At 35.9% G+C, this 19,996-nt stretch overlaps 1 protein-coding gene and 1 pseudogene across 6 annotated transcripts in view; both read right to left on the bottom strand.

Annotated features, from left to right (window-relative positions):
- The window catches only part of VPS13C (vacuolar protein sorting 13 homolog C), a 170,788-nt gene that overhangs the window by 76,622 nt on the left and 74,170 nt on the right, over positions 1–19,996 (bottom strand). For all 6 annotated transcript variants that reach the window (XR_011426108.1, XR_011426104.1, XR_011426105.1 and 3 more), the window contains 13 exons: positions 16,668–16,747; positions 15,416–15,475; positions 14,005–14,167; positions 12,909–13,025; positions 11,596–11,699; positions 11,222–11,389; positions 10,179–10,483; positions 8,477–8,624; positions 7,646–7,754; positions 4,126–4,262; positions 2,064–2,220; positions 924–1,003; positions 370–429 (listed from right to left, as the gene is read on the bottom strand). Coding sequence is in view for 3 of the 6 variants with exons in the window: in XM_023616352.2 (XP_023472120.2) it covers positions 370–429; positions 924–1,003; positions 2,064–2,220; positions 4,126–4,262; positions 7,646–7,754; positions 8,477–8,624; positions 10,179–10,483; positions 11,222–11,389; positions 11,596–11,699; positions 12,909–13,025; positions 14,005–14,167; positions 15,416–15,475; positions 16,668–16,747 (1,688 nt within the window). In the remaining 3 variants the exon portion in view is untranslated. The remainder of the gene's footprint in view (positions 1–369; positions 430–923; positions 1,004–2,063; positions 2,221–4,125; positions 4,263–7,645; positions 7,755–8,476; positions 8,625–10,178; positions 10,484–11,221; positions 11,390–11,595; positions 11,700–12,908; positions 13,026–14,004; positions 14,168–15,415; positions 15,476–16,667; positions 16,748–19,996) is intronic.
- Positions 17,029–19,449, bottom strand: LOC100054226 (DNA-directed RNA polymerase III subunit RPC5 pseudogene; annotated as a pseudogene).

The raw sequence follows: 19,996 nt of genomic DNA, 5'->3' as shown, positions 1-19,996 counted from the left end.
CTTTCAGCTTTGTCCTTAATTTTATTCTTATCCTAAAGTCAGTATATAATTCAAACATTTAATGTTTCCATCAACATTAGGCCAAATAACCATAGTGAATAAAATTCCCTAAAAACTGTATTATTTGTGTACTCATCAAGGAATCATTAATTCATATCTGGGAAATAATCTCTTAGGAAATCAAACCAATTTTTCTAAGAATTTTATTTCAACTCCATATCCATTTCTTTTATCAACAAGATTAGATCTATTATTATGGCCACCCTTATTCTAATTTTAGAACTCACAATCTCAAAACTGAAGATGGCTATGAAGCTAGATTTAATAATTAATATACGCTAGCCTTATAATGAATTAGAAAAGATTTACCTTTAGTCTCTGTTTGGTATTTTCATGAATGGTTTTAAATTCTGGTCCATCACTGTCTGCCTAAAAATAGTGAAGGATTAAACCACTGCGTTGCAAATATTAAAAATTCACATATTGAAAAAAATATATATATATATACTTTACTTTTCAAAGTACGCTATGAAAACACTATAAACATATTTCTTAAAGGCAAAGAAGAACACGCCAGAAAAACTGACCATATAAGCATTTCTCACATTTATAGAAGCAAAAACTCAAATTCCTTATCCTACTTAATGCTAACAGTAGCGAAAAATGCTAGTATATCTAGATCACAACGAACTTTGCTTCGGATACAATGGAACTTTGTATACTCCCACTTATTCAACAACTTAGGGTTAACTCAGAAGGTTACTGAAATTATCCAGGATTTTCAGACGCTTGCATAATTCACTATAATCAACCAGTTTTAGAATGAAAAACTTTAGGGGAGAAAACTGAAATATTAAATATGGAGAAATTACGTAATTTCACATATTCAAATATTAAAGAGTTCTAGATATACAACCAGGTACCTTTGTCAACAGCATTTTCAGAAGGGGTTCGTCAGTTACATTAGAAGAGTTAATAATGTGAAGAGGTTCTCCTTTAGAGTCTAAAAGAGAAAAAGACAGGGTAGCTCCAGTAAGTCTTTTAAACATTTCAAATGTATTTTAAAATAGACTAGTTACACAAATGCATGTTTGTCAAAACTCCCAGAATTGTATACTAAAAAGGGTGAATTTGACTGTATATAAATCATACCTCAATAAAACTGGCTTTGAAAAAAAAAGAAGGAAAGAACTCTATAAAAAAAAAAAACAAAAAACCAGCACCAGCCAATTACAACTCTTGTAACATTTCGTACTACTGGTATCAGTCATTTAAACAAATCAGAATACATTAAAGAATAATGTCATAAAATACATAAACTAGGGATTACTCTCAATACAAGTCTGCTTTACTTTAAAGTTACCTCATAGAGTTCCTGTAAACTTTAAACATCCATAGCAACTTTAAAAGTTAGCTTGATGCAGTTTTTAGAAAGTGCATTTGAAAGGTTGAGGATACCTGCTAAAGAATAACTCAATAACTTAGTGTTGATTTGGGGGTAAGGGAGTGTGACTACAAGGCGATGTTAAATTTTTTCTCTATATATTTCTGTATTGTATAACTTTTCTTTTTCATAAGGATATATTAATGTCATTAAAAACAAATAATAAAACACTGATGTAATTTAAAAATAAATAAAAACCACATAAAAAGTTACTTCCTAGTAAATTAACTCATCTTTTCAAAAAGGGTCCTTGGGTTCTACACCTGGGTATTGTACTTGGGTTCTGATTTCCTAATATACCAGTTCTCGTAGAATAGTTATAATGAAATGTTACCTTTTACAAGTACTGAAGTGTTATGTATGGACATTGGAGATAGAGGCTTCATTTTTCTTTAAGATACATTTTACTTCACACTAAATATAGATATATATTTAGATATATTCTTACTTTGTGATAAATAACTACATAAATAATAAATTTTAAAATATAAAATTCCTTTGTATCGATGTAAGAAATTTAAATAATTATGGTGACTAATAAATATGCTTAATGTTGATAAAAAGGTAGGGACCATCTGTCTATTACACAGATAATTTACAGACTATACTTCACACTTACCAGCAAACTCAAAGCATCGCATGCTAATTTTTTTTAGATAAGCTTGAGCAGTCAGGTCATAAGTTTTAACTCTAGCTTCCATTCCAAGCTGCAGGACATTTAGTTCATGTATAGGCCTTCCTTTCTTTTCTGCTTTTTTCATCAAAGTAATCACAACCTAGACAAAAGTACCAGTATTACCACAAACTATTTCCCTAATATACAATGAGGATAAGTCAACAATTTAATAACCACTCAGGGTGATATAACCAAAGAACTTGTACAATGTAAAGATATTTACTTCTATTTGTGTCTGGAAATTGCCTAGTGTTATTTACTTTGGAAGACACATTTACTTGTTCAGGCTTTTGAAACACTGCCACTATATTCTAGTAGTTTTCAAGGTAAAGTTTAAAAAAAAAAAAAAGTAGTTCTGCCTAATTCCCAGAAGTCCTAGTCTGATGGATGGCTTTTCATCTGAAAATCTGTGAGATAAATGGTCAATTTTTATACTATAGTCATGTGTTGCTTAATAACATGGGTATGTTTTGAGAAATGTATCATTAGGAGATTTTGTCATAGTGTGAACATCACAGAGTGTACTTACACAAACATAGATGGTATAGCCTACCACACACTCAAGCTATATGGTACTAATCTGCTGGGACCACTCTTGTATATGCAGTCCGTCGTTGACTAAAATATCATTATGCAATGCATAACTGTACTCCTAAAGCAAGATTTCTCAACCTTGGCACCACTGACATTTTGGGCGGGATAATTATTTGTGCTGATGAGCAGTCCTGTGTACTGCAGGATGTTTAGTAGCATTACTGGTCTCTACCCACTGGTTGCCAGTGGCCCCCTCTCCCCAGATAGTGACAACCAAAAATGTCTTCAGACAGTGCCAAATGTTGGCCTGAGGGAAGGAGGCAAATTGTTTCCCCCCATTCCAATCACTGTTTTAACGGAAGGGAACTTTAATAATATGTATTGCAAATGATATTATAAGAACTTATGAGTTTTCTATGTACATATGTTAATGAAGCCCATTAGCAAATAGAAAAATTCATCTATTAACGTTTCATTTATCAAAGCTTAAAAATGTTCAATAACTCTAATATTAACCAGAAAAATAGCAGAGGTTTAACATGAAAGAAGTTAGTTTCAAAGTACGTATTTCAGATCAAAAAATAGAATTCATTTATTTAAAAATTTATTATTTTTAACTCAGAGAAAGAACATAACTTCTATACAACTAGTTAATGATGAAGAGATTCTGAAGGCAGTCCTGCAAGTCCCTGTATCTACTACGCTTTCTCACATAGTCACATCTTTATGCCTGTTCCTCTTTCTACCTTGCCCCAGCCCCTTTCCTGATCTCCTTTTCTCAGACTACATCTCACTCTTCTTTAAAACTCAACTCAAATGTCACTTCCTCCAAGAAATCTTCCCTGTCCCTCTCAGGTGGCTTAGACTTACCCCCGCCCCCCATCACTGCCACAAGCACCCTGGGCACGTTTTAACGGGAGCACTTACAAAAATTTTGTTTGATTCCTTGTTTGAGTTCAGAGTCTATGCCTTTTACTTCTGTATCCTCAGCACTTAGCACATGCAATGAATATTTGCTGAATGTGTGAATACAGAAGAGGAAAATCCATTTAACCTTTCCTCAAGAATCTACAGATGGAAAGCAGATAGTGGTAACATGACATTTAAAAAATGCAGACATATTGTGTTTTATTCTATAAGGGTTTCTAAAGTTTGCAAAGGATTTCTCTGTCACTGTTTCCCTTTCCACCCTTTCCTACATGAAATCCAAAGCAAGCCACATTCCAACTGTCCTAAAATCATTTGAAAAGCATGTCATAGGACATGCTACCATTTTCTCTGTGAAGTATCAGATCCCTCAAATATAACTCATACTCTCAAATTTTAAAACATTACTGCTACATACAAATCATAGTCTATGTAAGATTTCTTTTCATCCATATCAATAATCTACAAGTTTATTCTAGTAGAGATAATTCCAAATATCCATTATTTATTCATCTCTTTATAAAAATAGATGAAAATTACACACCTCTTTGATTTCAAAATTGAGCACCATATTAATGATGTCTACAGATTTAATTTCTTCCACTCCAGCTGTTAAAGTACTTTGTAAAGCACGTACATCTTGTTGTGACACAGAGGTTTCAAGTGGCTCTTTAGGTTCACCTAAAGACATTTAAAAGAAATTCATTCACTTCTATTCACACATTTCTCCACAAATACTCATTGAGGACTTAAATACCAGTACTCTAGACCTGGTACCAGCACTGAAAGTCCACAAATCTGTAATACGCAGCTCCAGCCCTTAGAAAACTCAGAGTTTAGCAGAAGAGACATACACATTTAAAATACAAGGAACCAAAATAAGGAGGCTACACCTAGTCAGATTAAGTCGACAAATGCTAATAGATTCTATATAAAATGTTCAAAAAGCACAGAACTAGGCATGACATTGTTATGGGAGGTCAAGAAAGGCTTAATAGGGGAATTATCATTCAAGTAGAGCTGAAGGACTCCCTCACACAGCGGCGACTTCAAGAATAAGTTAAGAGATTGTGGAAAACCACATATAGATAACACACCATGATAGGTTTTGGAAACAGAATGGAGTTTAATCTAACTAAATCATGAGGAGGATAATAAGAATTAAGGCTAGAAAAGAAAAAAAGGCGGGGGGGGAAATGTTTAGAGCCTCTTATGCCATACCAAGAAGCAAATGTAAAGCTATATGAGTATGATGATGATGTGCTGAAATTCACACTCTGAAATGCAATAAAATCGCTTTCCAAGCTGTAATAAACAAAACCAGTAACAGCTATCGCTGCTAAGTGCTTACCTCTGTGCAGACACTGTGCTAAGGGCTGTACATGGATTGTCTCGTTTAATTCTTACAACAACCTTTTGGGATAAAAACTTTACTGTGCTCATTTCACAGATGAGAAAATTAAGGTTCAGACAGATTCAGTACATTTCTCAGAGTCACAGAGATGGCAAATGGTAGAGCCCAAACTCATCAGTCTGACTTTATAGCCTTTACCCTCAACTAACCCTCAATATCATTACATTATTTATTAATATTATTCCAGTTAACATTATCTATGATCACTAACATAACACAAAGGAATTCTGTAGCATGAACTATATCAGAAACCCATAAGGAAAACCACTCCTGTCAATTATTTTTGAGAAAGCAAAAATAGGGCCAGACTTCTTAACTATCCCCTTATTCCAGCACTATTGCAAACATAATGTGATCCAGGGGAAGTAATTCTAGCAAATATTTTGCTTTTACAAAACAATTCTTGGAATAGGTGAAGATTTCTTTAATAAAAAGCACTGATCATTTTAAAAGATGGTAAATTGGAATTCATTACAGTTAACTATTTCTATTCACAAAGACCAATTAAGATAGAGAAAAGGTAAATCAAAGACAGGGAGAAGACATTTCTCCACACATACCAACACATATAACACATATAACCAGAAAGGGCTCATATCCAGAATAAATAAAGAATTCCTATACATCAATAAGAAAAAAGACAAACATCTCAATAAAAATAATGCTCAATAGACTTGAATAGTCATGTCAAAAAAGTGGATATTCAAATGGCCAATAATCATACGAAAAGGTTTCCAATTTCATTAGTAATCAGGGTACATATAAAAACCATGGAGGTACCACTGCATATTCGCCAGGATGGCTAAATTTAAAAATACTGACAATACCAAGTACTAGTGAAAATGTGACACAACTGGAACTCTCATACATTGCTGATAGGAAAGTAAATTGGTACAACCACTTGGAAAACTATTTGGTATAACTTGGCATGAGTTTCTGAAAGTAAACATGCGCCTAACACATGATGCAGTAATTCTACGTCTGGCTATATAACCAAAAGAAAACAGTATGTAAGCATGCAAAAGACACATACAGTAACATTCACAGCAACTTTATGCATGAAAGTCAAAAAGAGGAAACAACCCAAAGGATCATCAAAGATAGAATGGATCAAATAAATACTGATACATTCAAATAATGAATACCACACAGAAACAAAAAGAACAAAATACTGCTGCATACAACAACATGGATGAATCTCACAAACAATGATGAATGAAAGAAGCCAAAAATCAAAGAGTAAATTCTGTATTACTCTATTTACATGAAATTCAAGAAGAAGCAAAACTAATCTATCTATGGTATTACAAAATGGAATGGCAGTTCATTCTAGGTGGATCTGTGGGCAGAGCAGGCATTTGGTACTGACTGGGAAGGGCATAGGGAGGCCTCCTGGGGCACTGTGCTAGAAATGTTCTGTATCTTATCACGGTGATAACACAGGTGTAGCCAGATGTAAAAATTCACTGAATTATACACTTAAGATTTGTGCACTTTACTACATATACTAACATATGGTAAAAAAAATTTCTTCAGTGATAAAATAGAGTGAGACACCATTTTTCACTTAGCAAAGTGGCAAAAATTTAAAAGTCTGATGATCTGCTGTGTTAGAAAAGGTATAGAAAAACAATCTGATGGGAGCGCAAAATTAATACAAGTTCTATGGGAGGCAAATGGCAAGATCTGTCAAAATTGTCAATGAAATCAATTTTAATTAATTATTAATTTGAATTAAATTAGTAAAAGTTAAATACTCTTTAATCCAGTAGTCCTGGTATTTCTCCTACAGATACACATGCACTTGTAAAAGTATATGTACAAGAATATTTAATGCAACATGGTAAGAGTGAAAGATTGAAAACAACCTGAAATGTCCATCAATAGAGACTTCCTAAATAAATTATGATACTTCAACAGAATTTAATACCAGGCAGCTATTAAAAAGAAAGAGGCAGATCTATACATAGTATAGATATAGATATGGAATGAACACCAAGATAAACTGTTAATTAAAAAAAAAAGTAAAGTGCAGAAATACACACATACACACATGTAGGATGGTACCATTTGAATAAAGATTATATATGTCTGTATGTGTATATATACACATTTAAAATAGCTTAAAAAAATAAATCTGGTAGTTATTTTACCTTTAACTCGAAAGGACCATTGTAGATAATAATTCAAATTCTCTTTGCATTTTTACTGCAGTACAATTTTTTCAGTATTTTTGCTGAGTAGTAATTTTTCAGATGTTTCTTACAGATATTTCACTACTAAGCCTTATTTAAAACCAGATGAAGTATGCTACCATAGCCTAGTGCCAACTTTAAACATTTTTTTCCATACGTGCAAATTCAGTAATTATTCCAGGAATCCACCACTGGTTTGAAACTCTTCTTTATGGCTTCCTCCTAACTTAACGCAACTTAGAAAAAAGTCTGCACCTATAACTGACTGTTTGCTTAACCAAAAAGAGTCAATCATCTCAAACTATGGTTTTATTCAACAGCATCTTTCTTGTTTTCTTGGTAATACAAATCACAACTTGTAAAAATATATTTGTTTACTTCATATTTACTGTCTCCCCTACTAAATTGTAAAATAAATAGACACATGTATTATGCCACTACTGTCAGTCTCTTACCTGTCTTTTGTATTCCTGGTTTCACTTTATTCAAGTCTTCAGTAGCCTCACCAAGATTTTCTGCTAGTATTCTAAACAAAAGGTTAAGATCTTCTTGATTTAGACTAACCTGTAAAAGATTATATTAAAAGAAAAGACAGATACTTCATTTTAAAGTGAAACAATTTTAATATAGAAAATAAATTCCTAGTAACAAAATACAAAGGACAAAATAATCTTAACATTGACTGAAAAATTATATAATCACTACATATTCAATTATTTTACTACTTATTTCATGTTAAAATTTTTATTTTCAAAGATGAGAAAGTGGAGAAAAATAATGAGATTTATGAGTGTATCTACTTAACTTATACTATCTTTAGTGAAAGTTAATAATGATTAAAGAAATATGATCACTTAAAAAAAAGTGAGAAATTCAAAGAACACATAAATTCCACTTTTTAAACAATAACATTCCAATGAAATTAAAAAGCTATCTTCAGATAAAAAAATAGGTATTTCCCTCAGTGCTATAATTATCTTAGGGGTACTTAGACATGCCTAAAAATAAGAGTAGGTGTATATAATATACAGAAGATGTAATATAATATGCTAATAAGCAATGTACATACAGATCTCCGCTAATGTGTACATGTAGCACATTTAAAAGTTAAGCAATGCTTAATTAAAGATTAAATTCTACTAAAAATAATATAGATCTTGTTGGACATCTTACTGAATTTTTTCTTACTCTCATTAGTAAAAAATTCCACGTTATATGGATTTATATTGAGAAAGTCTTCAGACTCTAAAATTTCAGTAACAAGTTCTTTTCACTCATATACTTACATTCATTGACTCAAGATGTCCTTTAATTTCCACAACAGGTACCTTGTGGTACCAAGAGGAAGCTAGATTCCGATTTACAGAAAACTCCAAGTTAATTGGGTACAATAGCTGAATATCAGGATGGGAGATGCCTGGCTGGATCACTGTCCTAATGAAAAATATAATTGATATATATGCACAAATATAAGGGGAAATGCAACATATCATTAAAAGAACACAAAGTCAAAAGTTGCTGCTCTAAACTCTGATTTGAAATAGTGCAGTTTGAGTGTTTTCTAATCTCAATCTGTAATTAATTTAATCTATAATACACTAGCAGGGACAGATTAAAATATATGATATACAATCAGCCATTAAGAAAACTTTTTCTTTAAACAGTAGACAGGTGAAAAATTGAACACAATTTGAAAAGAAACTCATATTGTTGAAGACATGGGGAAATCATTCAATACTGTTGTTCAAGGTCTGATAATGTACATTGGTACAGAGAATCAAAGAAATAGCAAGAAGGACAGTTATCATTTTCTAAGGAATTTCATAAAACTCTTCTCCAGGATTATTTTCTGGACTTGACTTATAATGATCCCTTTTTTATTCAGGATAATTAAATGTCCTTGGATGGAGGGTAAAATGATTTTAAAATGAATTATGTACAGACTTTCATGTGTTATCTGACGTGGGCCCAACAGATACATCATGACTTACAAGGTATTCCTGCCAAAAATGTCTAAGCTCAATTAAATCATGAGGAATCACTCACACAAAACCAAACAGAGAGACGTTCCATGGAACAATTAGACTGTACTCTCCAAAACTGTCATCATCAAGAAAGGAAGGCTAAAGAACTATTCCAGAATAAGTATCTACCAGTACAGAAATCCTCCTCAATAGTATAGGATATAATTAAATGCCTTACGTAATCCTGGACCGAGGAAAAAATCACTATAATGGACATTATTGAAACAACTGGTAAAATCTGAATATTGACTGCAAGTTAGATAATAGTATTATATCAGTGTCAAATTTCCAGAATTTGATAATTGCATTGTGGTTATATAAAAGAACAAACATTCTTGCTCTTAGGAGACACGTGCCAGAGTATTTAGGGGTGGGGTTAAGACGTCTATTCTCAAATGGTTTAGGAAGAAGTGTTTTAACTTCCAGTTATACAATAAGTCAGTCCTGGGATGTGATGCACAGCACGGTGACCACAGTCAACAATACTGTATTGTATATTTGAAAGTTGCTAAGAGAGTAGATCTTAAAGCTTCTCATCACAAGAAAAAAAATTTTGTAACTATGTACGCTGATGGATGTTAACTAGACTTATTGTGGTGATCATTTCACAATACAGACATATATCGAATCATTATGTTGTACACCTGAAACTAATATAATGTTATACATCAATTATACCTCAATTAAAATTAAATTAAAAAGATGTCTTAAATGATAATATGCATATACATAAAGTTTAAGCAAATGTAAACAATTGGTGAATCCAGGTGAAAGATTATAAGCACATTCATGGTACTATTTTTGCAATTTTTCTGTAGGTTTGAAATTTTTCAAAATAGAAAGTTGATTAAAAAATAAACTGTTTTGTGCAACAGAAATATGTTGGGTATGAATTCCAGTGGACATAAAATTTCATCAAAAACATTAACTAATACTTAGATCCATAATTACTGAAAGAGCATACCTAGAAAGCTTAAGCTTTGTTAGCTGCACATCCATTCTATCAATTACTGGAGGGTTTAAGTAGTCTTCACCAGACACCAGACTGAACTGATTTTGAACTCTGATTAATCCAAGATCTACCACGACTGCATTGGTGGAAATGGAAGACTGCGGGATGACTATAACTGGTGCTTTCAAATCAATATTGATAGAAACACGAAAACTCCTCTGGGCAAGATCTTTCACACTTGTGGCAGCCTTTTCTGCAGCCTGGGCAGTGGCAGCACTCAGAGCCTCTTTGGCTGTCTGGAAATTGTTCAGGAAGTTCTGTGGACACAAAGTATAAAAGGCGACACTCAAGCAGAGAACAAATACATCATTAATAACACCATTTTCTTTTTATGTATGTGCTAATTTTTTCCCAATAGATAATTTTCAGTTGAGTCCTATTTTTCTAGAGTTAAGAATGAATTACTGATTATCCATCCATAATTATGAGCTACCTAATAAAGGCCTCAGGTTATATGACTGAGGAACAGAGACAAAAAACCATTTTCAATAGTTTTTGTACTTGAGAATTTGGTTTCATTATGTTCCAGCAAAAATAATTTTAGACAAAAATCATTCAATGATTCAGTTTTCAACTGTTAAAGAAAGGTTCTGATCTCTACATTAATACATAAATACCATCTACAATCAAAACAATGCACACCCTAAAATCCAATATTTGTAAGATTTGCAATCATAATTATCAGACTTATTGAAGAATTTCTAAGTTGAAAAATTAATATATAGGGGCTGGCCCAGTGGGGGAGCAGTTAAGTTCGTGCGCTCCACTTGAGTGGCCCAGGGTTCGCCAATTCCTGGCAAACCCAGGGGCAGACCTACGCACTGCCCATCAAGCCATCCTGTGGCAGGTGTCCCACATACAAAATAAGAGGAAGATGGGCACAGATGTTAGCTCAGGACCAATTTTCCTTAGCAAGAAGAGGAGGATTGGTGGTGGATGTCAGCTCAGGGCCAATCTTCCTCAAAAAAAAAATTAATTATAAATAGTGATTTTACCAGAAGTGACATGAGGAATTTATGAAGATAGACAATCTGAATGCAGCCAACGTTCAGTGATACCACACCATCCACTTTGGACATGTCAGTATAGGCATCCCCCTCAGTAGCATGTGGATACAAATCCAAGTTAAAACGAAAAACTTCATTTCCCATTATTGACACGGCCTGAAAAGCAGAGATTTGAATGTACTCCATCCATGAGGGTAACAACAAAATTAAGTCCCATTTAAATGGGGCTTATATTTATAATCATTATAGAAACAAACATTTTCTATAAAAATATATTTCATTAATAATATAAAATATATTTAATAATAAAATCTCATATTCAATCATCAAAAAATATTAGTGATCTATTTACCACCACCTACTTTTTTATGAACTGTATTAGGATCAATATCTGTGACAACAATATTTTCCAGTCTGGCAAATAGTGACTGTTTTCTCGACTGAAGAGAAAGAGAGGAATCGAGGCCTGAAAAAAAATTATATTATAATTTCTATAGATTACCATAATAAGATCTTTTTTCCATTTCAGACAGACTTTTATTATTTTTTTACAGATGTACATCATTATATTTCCATTTCTATGTAGACTACATCATGTTTGCCACCCAAAGACTAATTACCATCTGTCACGTACATATGTGCCCTATTACCCCTTTCACTCTCCTCCCCTTTGGTAACCACTAATCTAATCTCTGTATCTATGTGTGTGTTTGTTGTTGTTGTTTTCCTGTTCCACTTATGAGTGAAATCACAGGGTATTTGACTTTCTCCATCTGACCTATTTCACTTAGCATAATTTCTATAGATCTACAATAATAAGATCTTAAGATGTTTCTTTCCATTTGATAATTTTATTTGGGGGATGATATTTTTAAAAATTTAGCAATGCTTGAACTCCCAATTGATAAATAAGTTGTGATATTAGATATTTTTAGTTTTATAAACAATGAAATCTATAAATTCATTAAAAAATAATTACCTGAACTTTCAACCTTCTGAAAAAACTACACCTGGTGCAAACAGATTATCCTGGGATTTTAGTAAATCCTTTATACCTTATATCCAGTCATTTACATAGAAGCTATAAAAGTTTCATGAATCAAATTCAGACTAATAGATGAAATGCCAGTTTGGAAAGAACAAAGAAAAAACTTAGTTTTCTAGTTTTTAAGTTCTTCAAGAATTTCATTAAACATATTCTTTACCTTTACCAGAAATGAGCTGGTAAAGATGGAGTCAGAAAAAAACTAGATCGGTTTTAGCAGCTTTTGCCTAAAAGAACATAATGGGCTTATAGGTTTTGTTCTTCATGATAAGGGTGCTTTGCACTTGTACTAAGACAAAGCATATTCATAAACCTTAATCTGAATTCTGGATTGACACTTATCCCAGCCCATCAACAAGATCCCTATATTGACATTATTATCACTTTTCACCTCCGGGATAATTCTCAAAATGGTCCAAAACACCAGCATGAATGGTTCAATTTGACGATCAGATTCTGACCAACATCTACATCCCAAAGAGTTAAGAAAGCATGCAGTCCAAGTATGTCATAAAATAAAATTATCCAGTTTTCACAGCTCAGAGCCCTCCATTTGTATATTCTTTAGCATTGCAGAAAAAATAAAAAGCTAATCTGTCAAACAACTTTTAATACTGTGAGAAATTTTACCTTGAATCTTGATTTCAGCAATATTGTTCTTCTCATCGCAAATGATGACACAGAAAGCATTCAACTTGGCAAATAGCCTGAAGTCAATAATGTCACTATCTTTAGAGGATACAATCACTACAAATAAAACAAAGCATTCTATCACAGTGGGATTCTAGTAATCTAGACTCTACTAAGGTTTCTTCCCTATATTAAGTGAACCACAGTTCTGTTAAAAAAAAATTATAAAAGTCTCAAGTTCTTAAAGATTTCAATTACTTTTCTTTTGCTTTATATATTCTGTAGAGTTTGCATTTTTCATAGTGAGATGTGTTACTTGTAAAATTTAAAAGCAAGAAAAAATGTAAAATAAATAAGATAAGGACACTGAAACTCAGAGAAGTTAATGTGTCTACAGTGACATAGTTTAAGATGAAAAATCAGGATCTGAAGAGTTCTTTCTGAAAATCTGGGCTCTTGACCAATTAGATGCTACCCCTAGCCTCATGTCTTTGTGTCTTGCTTTCCTTATTTGTAAAATGAAAGGGCAGACTAACCCTCTATGGAGCCCCTCAAGAGGCACTGAGAGCGAAGAGCTCAGAGTAAATACAGGTCTTCTTCCCCTATCACTCACCTAAAGGCATCCCCTCACCACCACCAAAACAAGAACAAAAACAGACGATTTTTAAAACAACAGTATTTATTACATTTGCCTTAGATATCTGGCACCTGCGTATGATTTAGTTTAAAGAAAAGGACAGAACTGGGGGAAATGGCAGGTAAATGACTGAACTAGATAATCTCTAAGATTCTCCATTTAGCTCTAGAATCCTAAAACCTTTGCTAACAAGAAACAAAAAGTGTTTTTTGTTTTTTTTTTTAAAGATTTTATTTTTTCCTTTTTCTCCCCAAAGCCCCCCGGTACATAGTTGTGTATTCTTCGTTGTGGGTTCTTCTAGTTGTGGCATGTGGGACGCTGCCTCAGTGTGGTCTGATGAGCAGTGCCATGTCCGCGCCCAGGATCTGAACCAACGAAACACTGGGCCGCCTGCAGCGGAGCGCGCGAACTTAACCACTCGGCCACGTGGCCAGCCCCAACAAAAAGTGTTTTTCATACCTTTCTGCAGAGCCGAATTTTTTTGTTGATTTTCAGTTGAAATTTGTACTTCCTTAGTATCACCTATGTTTTGGCCATCTGATGGAATAATGGTTGTCAGGTAATTAATAGAAGAGAGAAGAGCTTGTGTCTGCATCAACAGATTTAAAGATGAAAACGCCACCTAGAAACGTTTAAAAAGGAAAATCAGTTTCTCAGGCCTACTACACTAGTAGTCCCCATGATGGACCCAAAAGCCTCCCAGCTAGGCTTACATCACTGCCTTCCACAGCTTGGAAGGAAAAGAGAAGGGAGGAAGATTCACAACCCAGACTCCTTAAACAGGTCATAAATGGAGAGTAAATTACACTTACACACTTCAGCGGTTCATTTGAGTATCAAAGTAACCTAATTACTCCATTTCCCAAGCATAATTATCGTGGAGCCTCTAACCTGCTTGTCATGGCCATCCTGATATTCAATATATATATGGTTTTTTGGATGTTCAATGGACTATTTATCATGATATATAAGTTAGAACATGAAACTTCAGAATCACTATGTGTTACGACTATGTCAAGAAATGATTTCAAAAGTGACATTCATGAGATTTAAATGTAAAAACTACAATTACGAGCGAGTTCTTAGTTACTAAATAATCTTCAAAACCACAATAATGGTCCTATCATTTAAAAACAAAGAATATAAAACTTACAGGAAAAAAGTATTACATTTTTTAAAACAATGACTGCAGAAAGCTAAAATAGAAACACAAGTTGCTTTCAAGAATATGTGGTTTTCTAATAGTGAATTAAAATTTTAAAAAGATCTTTCTTTATAGAAAAGAATTTCTTTTCATTGCCTGAAAACACTAAGTGGACACAAAATTACAAAAAGGAAGGGTCACAATATTCAACAGATTCTCCCATCTCTCAAAGTCTAACCTAAAACTCATTTCTCTCTCTTTTTTTTTTTAATGTAACCCACAACGACATTTTGCCTCTTCTTCCTCTACACGACTACCTTAGTACGGCTCCAGAAGAAATCAACATCTCTCCTCACATTTCATATACTTTTCATATACATTTTTTCATATACATTTCATAGACTTTCTCAGTCCTGCATTCAACCACAGCATTGAGTTTGGTTTGTTTAGAAATCTGTTGGTTCTTTGTAAATCAAGGTTCTCTCATCTATAGCATTCTTTTCTTTAGAAATAAATTGGACGTGCTACACTAAGTCAAAACAACAGCTTTATGATGTCAAATCATAAACATAGAACATGGCAGGGATCTGTGAGGGTCATTTATAACTTTCATTGGTTCTTGATTATTTCATCAAATTACTCAGTCAATATTCCTCAAAGGATACTGGAGACTTCCAGAGTAGGTTATTTTCACATATGAGATATTCTTTTAATAGAATTTCTTACCTTAAATGTTTGTTCAGTTTTTTCAAAAGTAGTTTGGAAACTAGGTCCATTCTTATCAGCCTAAAAAAAAGAAACAAAAGTTCTAAAGAAAGAATTAAGACCAAAGTAAATAAATCACTTATTTATGATCTCATTAATTTATTTATATTGTTAGAATTCTATTGTATATACATCATATATTAAATTTTATTATCTTATTTTAAAGTTACATTCAAATTATTTATTTATCATAATAGTGCAAATTTGTTCTTCTCTTCAAATACAGGAGACCATGGCAACATTCATTTCTGGGAAACTGCAGCTAGAGATCAGAACTATAAGCTCTGATTGGAAATTTTAAAGATTGGAAAATTTAAAGGTCATCTAGCCCTAACCTTGAATCTGTTTATAAAGTCTTTGATAAGTCTATTTTAAGATATCCCCAGTGAAAGAAACCACATTTTCTTACAAATTCAATCTTTAGAGAACTTTGATTTAATGAGTTCTTCACACTGAGTCAAAAATCTCTCTCTCATCATAATTACCCATTGGTTCAAGTTCTGTTCCTTGGGAATGTACAGAATAAATTCAGTTTTACCTCTTGTGAGAAGATTTCTAGCTAGGCTAGTTTCCCTGCCTCCCTGATCCCATAATGTTGTGCTCTTCTTTATTAGAGAATCAATCACATTAAATTTTAATTGTTGTTTACTTGCCTATCTTCCTACTAGTCTATAATTTCCTTGAAAAAAAGGGAATATTTTTCATCTCTGTATCCCAAGTGCCTAACAGAACCTTACAATAAATAGTTTTTGAATGATTAAACAAATCAACTAGTCTTGAATCAAGCTAAACACCATCAGTTCCCTCAGAGTTTCTCATATGATATATTTTTCAGTCCCTTCCCAATCCTGGCAGTTCTCCTCTGAACCCAATCCAATTTGACTTTATCCCTTTTGATGTATATGTATCCCTTCTGACTCATAAACAATGAGTGTAGGTAGGTGCATATGCCCCAGAAGATAGGAGTAGGTCTTACTTCATCCCAGACTTCCATCTTTGGGGACAAGAAGCTTGGTGGCTTTGTAATAGTCCTAGTCCTGTACTTAAGTCAAAGGAAAAGAAGGTGTACAAATGGAAAGAGAAACAGTAGACATCACTAAGATTAAGACCTATGATACACATCCAGAGCCTTTAGTAATCTACTATCATCTTTTTCCTTCAAGAGGATAGTCCAGAGTATACAATACGTATATAAACATTCTATGGCCCTTACCTTAATATACTCCACTTTTAAGAGATCTAATCCAGGTTTGTCAGAAGAGCTAATCAAGTGAAGGGGCTTCTTTTTGGATCCTAGATTAAATAAAAAGAAAAAAAGTATTTCAAATACATTGCTCTTTTTTTAAGTTTGGAATCTTCTGGATGTCTTTTTCTTTTTATTTATTTATTTTTTTTATTTTTATTTTTTTTCAGTATACGCTCTATTATGAGAATGAAACCAAATAGTAAGCAAAATACAGCAGGAATTTTCAAATTGTATTGAAAGAAGGTCCCAGCTGGTCTCTTCTGAGAGCAATGTAACTTAAGGTGATCCTGTCACTGGCTGAGTATGATCCCCTCTGTCCACTGGACAGTGCAATGCCCCGGGCCACGAGACTGTCAGTTCCTCTTGCTCCATATCTTCTGAAGCAATCACGAATTTAGTTCCACCTCTGCTGCCTCTGCCTTCTTTCCTTGGGCTTGGATTTGTTGGGTTAGTGGTTTGCAACTATTGTCAAGACTGCACCGTCCCTTTAAGGTACCACATGCCACCACAGCTTACACAGCAGCCCTGTAGCACTTTATCCACCTCCTGTTTACTTAGATCTTCTCCACACTCTTGAGTCAACCAAGACTGGATCATGTTCCGGAGTACCCGGTAGTTTTTGGAAAAAATTTCAAGCAAAACCTGTCGATGCTGACCACTCACGTCTCCAGACTCCCAGAGGGCGAACACCTTCTGCTCATCCGAAGAAGCAGCAGTCTGTGGGGGAAAAGGCAACAGTATCTGCTTGCAACCGGCGGCCAGCATCGTATCCTGCAGCATGCCGTCCAAGATGCCACTGAAGACCATGTGGCCATGGGGCAGGCTGACCAAGTGCAGGTTGAAGAGACGCTTGAGTTTGCTCAGTGTGAGCACAAACTATCTCTGAAAGGTGGCCTCCACGAAGGCCCTCAGTTCCTGGGCCACAGGGGTGTTGGCACAGCCTGGGGGCGGGTGCCCGCTGAAGCTGTCCCCGCCTGCTGCCTGCCCGCAGGCAGCCCACTGGCCAGCCTATTGTGGAGGCCATGACTGGGTGAGGTGTCCATGGGCTCCTCGTCTTCCTCCACTTCCCGCTCTTCCTCTTCCTCTCCTTCCTCGCTCATGGGCTCCTCCTTGATCCGAATACCAGGCAGGACCGTGGATGCCTGGATCTGTTCCTTCCTCCGCTGCAGCTCCTGTTCCAGCAATGCGTGGTTCTGCTGGGCCTTGCTCTTGGCTACTTGGACCCGCTGGTCCCCAGAGAACAGCCCAGCAGGCCCTGATTGTCCATCTGGTTTCTTTGGCATAGTTTCCTTCACAAAATTATAAACATTTTCTGGCTTGGCCTGGATGCCCATCCACAGCATGTGCTGCCACTGGACCACATCCGGATGCTTCTTGACGAACTCTCCATCGTAAGGCAGTATGAACTCCCAGCCTTTGCTGATCCTCACTACCGCCACGTGCTCCAGAAAGTCCTTCACATCCTCTGCACTGAGTTTAGTCACCATTGCCACCTCTTTCCTTACCACCCACCAGCTCTGCGTGAACTTCCACATAACAAAGTCTCGGCCCCTGCAGAGCACCTCGGCAGGCACGCCACTGTGAGGGCTGGAGGAGTCCTTGGGGTACAGGATGCCACTCTTCACCACCCAGTTTCCTTGGACTAACATAGCCACCTTCTGGATGCCACGCAGAACAGCCACAGAGTCGAGGGAGGGGCCTAGGAGATTCATCAAGTTGGCAAAAGGCATGACCTTCACATTCTTCATCAGGACCTTGATCTGATCAGCCAGAGGCAGGGTGCATAGCTGGGCCCTGGACAGGACATTGCTGGGGGCCACAGGTTTGTCTTTCTCCTGCTCCTGGCTGGGGGGGCATCAGCATTATGAGGTACTCACTCGGTAACTTGACGAGCTCCATGTTCTCAACCCCGCTGGAGCCCTGGCACAGCAGGTACTGGCGCTCGTGCTCAGAGCGGTTGTCCCTCAGGCCATAGTAGTGCAGGTGGACCCAGGGTTCTCTGACATGCTTCTTCTGCAGGAACTTGTAGGACTGCACACGACGCTGGCAGGCCTGTTCCGACTCGGGCAGGGAGAACCGGACCGTGATCTGCTTCACATCTTCTTCTGCCTTGGCCTGTGAAGAGTCTCTCGCCTCACTGGCTGCCTCCCTCTCTCGGTGCTTGGCATCTGCCTTGTCCAGGTAGGAGAAGCTGGGCTGCAGCTGCAGGATGCCATGTAAAGGTGTCAGGTGGAGCTCACCTTGCCTGTAGAGCGCAGCAGCGTAACAGGACGTGTTACTGGTGGTCTGGGAGGAGCCGAACGTCTGCTGTCCATCAGCTTCTAGGAACATGTGCTGGTCTCATTGGCACAGGCGCCACCCACATTCAGTGCAATCTGCTCCCCTTTGCTGCGACAACAGTTGTGATTCAGGATGTCGACGGCCATCTCAAGCTCTACCTTCTGCTGCTTGGGCTTGATCTTGGCTGAGAGGTACAGAATGTCATCTTAGGTCATCGAGGCTGGGTGCACAGGGTACTGAAACAGATAGAGCTTCTCTGCCAGACTTTTGGCCAAGTACACGTCGATCTCCTGTACGACTGGGTCATCCTCTTCATTTGCCATCCTAGGGGGGAGCCAGCCGCACAGTTCTCGGACCTGATCTTTCTGCAAGGCCTGCGAGGAGGCGGCAGCAACGACCCAGGTAGCTGCGGGCTGCAGAGGCGGCGGCAGCCCGGTTCTCCTCTCAGGCAGCGGCCATGTTGCTGGTGGAGAAACTCAGGCGGACATGTCGGGGGAGTGTCTTTTTCTTTTTAAAAAATTTTGTTATTTAAGCTTTAAAAGACTACCGGAATATATTTCCATGGCTATTAAATACTAAGGGCATCACTGGTGAAGAAACAAACCAATCCAAATCCTTAACTTACCTTTGGCATCCAAGTTATTTAAAAACATGCATATTTATTTTCATTTGATTTTATATCTGTGTTCAAAAATAATCAAAACTTCTCTAGATACTTTTAAGGCCATATGTGCATTTGTAGGACAGCAGACAGCTACAGGTGTAAGAATTAGGAAATATGAATTCTAGCTTATCTCTACCCTTACCAAAAGCTATTTAACTTCAGCTTTCTCAACTATATAACAAGGAGACTGGACCATAAAAATATGAAATATCTTGCTGAGCCATAAAATTCTATGAACAAATCTTTCATTCACATTAAAGAAATTTAAATCATTTTCCTTTGTGTAGACTAACAGAGAAGGCTTACACGGAAGAGGAAAGATTTTTCTTAAAAGAGGGAGAACTAATTTCTT

This window comes from Equus caballus, chromosome 1, assembly GCF_041296265.1.
Source record: "Equus caballus isolate H_3958 breed thoroughbred chromosome 1, TB-T2T, whole genome shotgun sequence".
Classification (NCBI taxonomy): Eukaryota; Metazoa; Chordata; class Mammalia; order Perissodactyla; family Equidae; genus Equus; species Equus caballus.
This window is presented reverse-complemented; position numbering and strand designations above follow the sequence as displayed.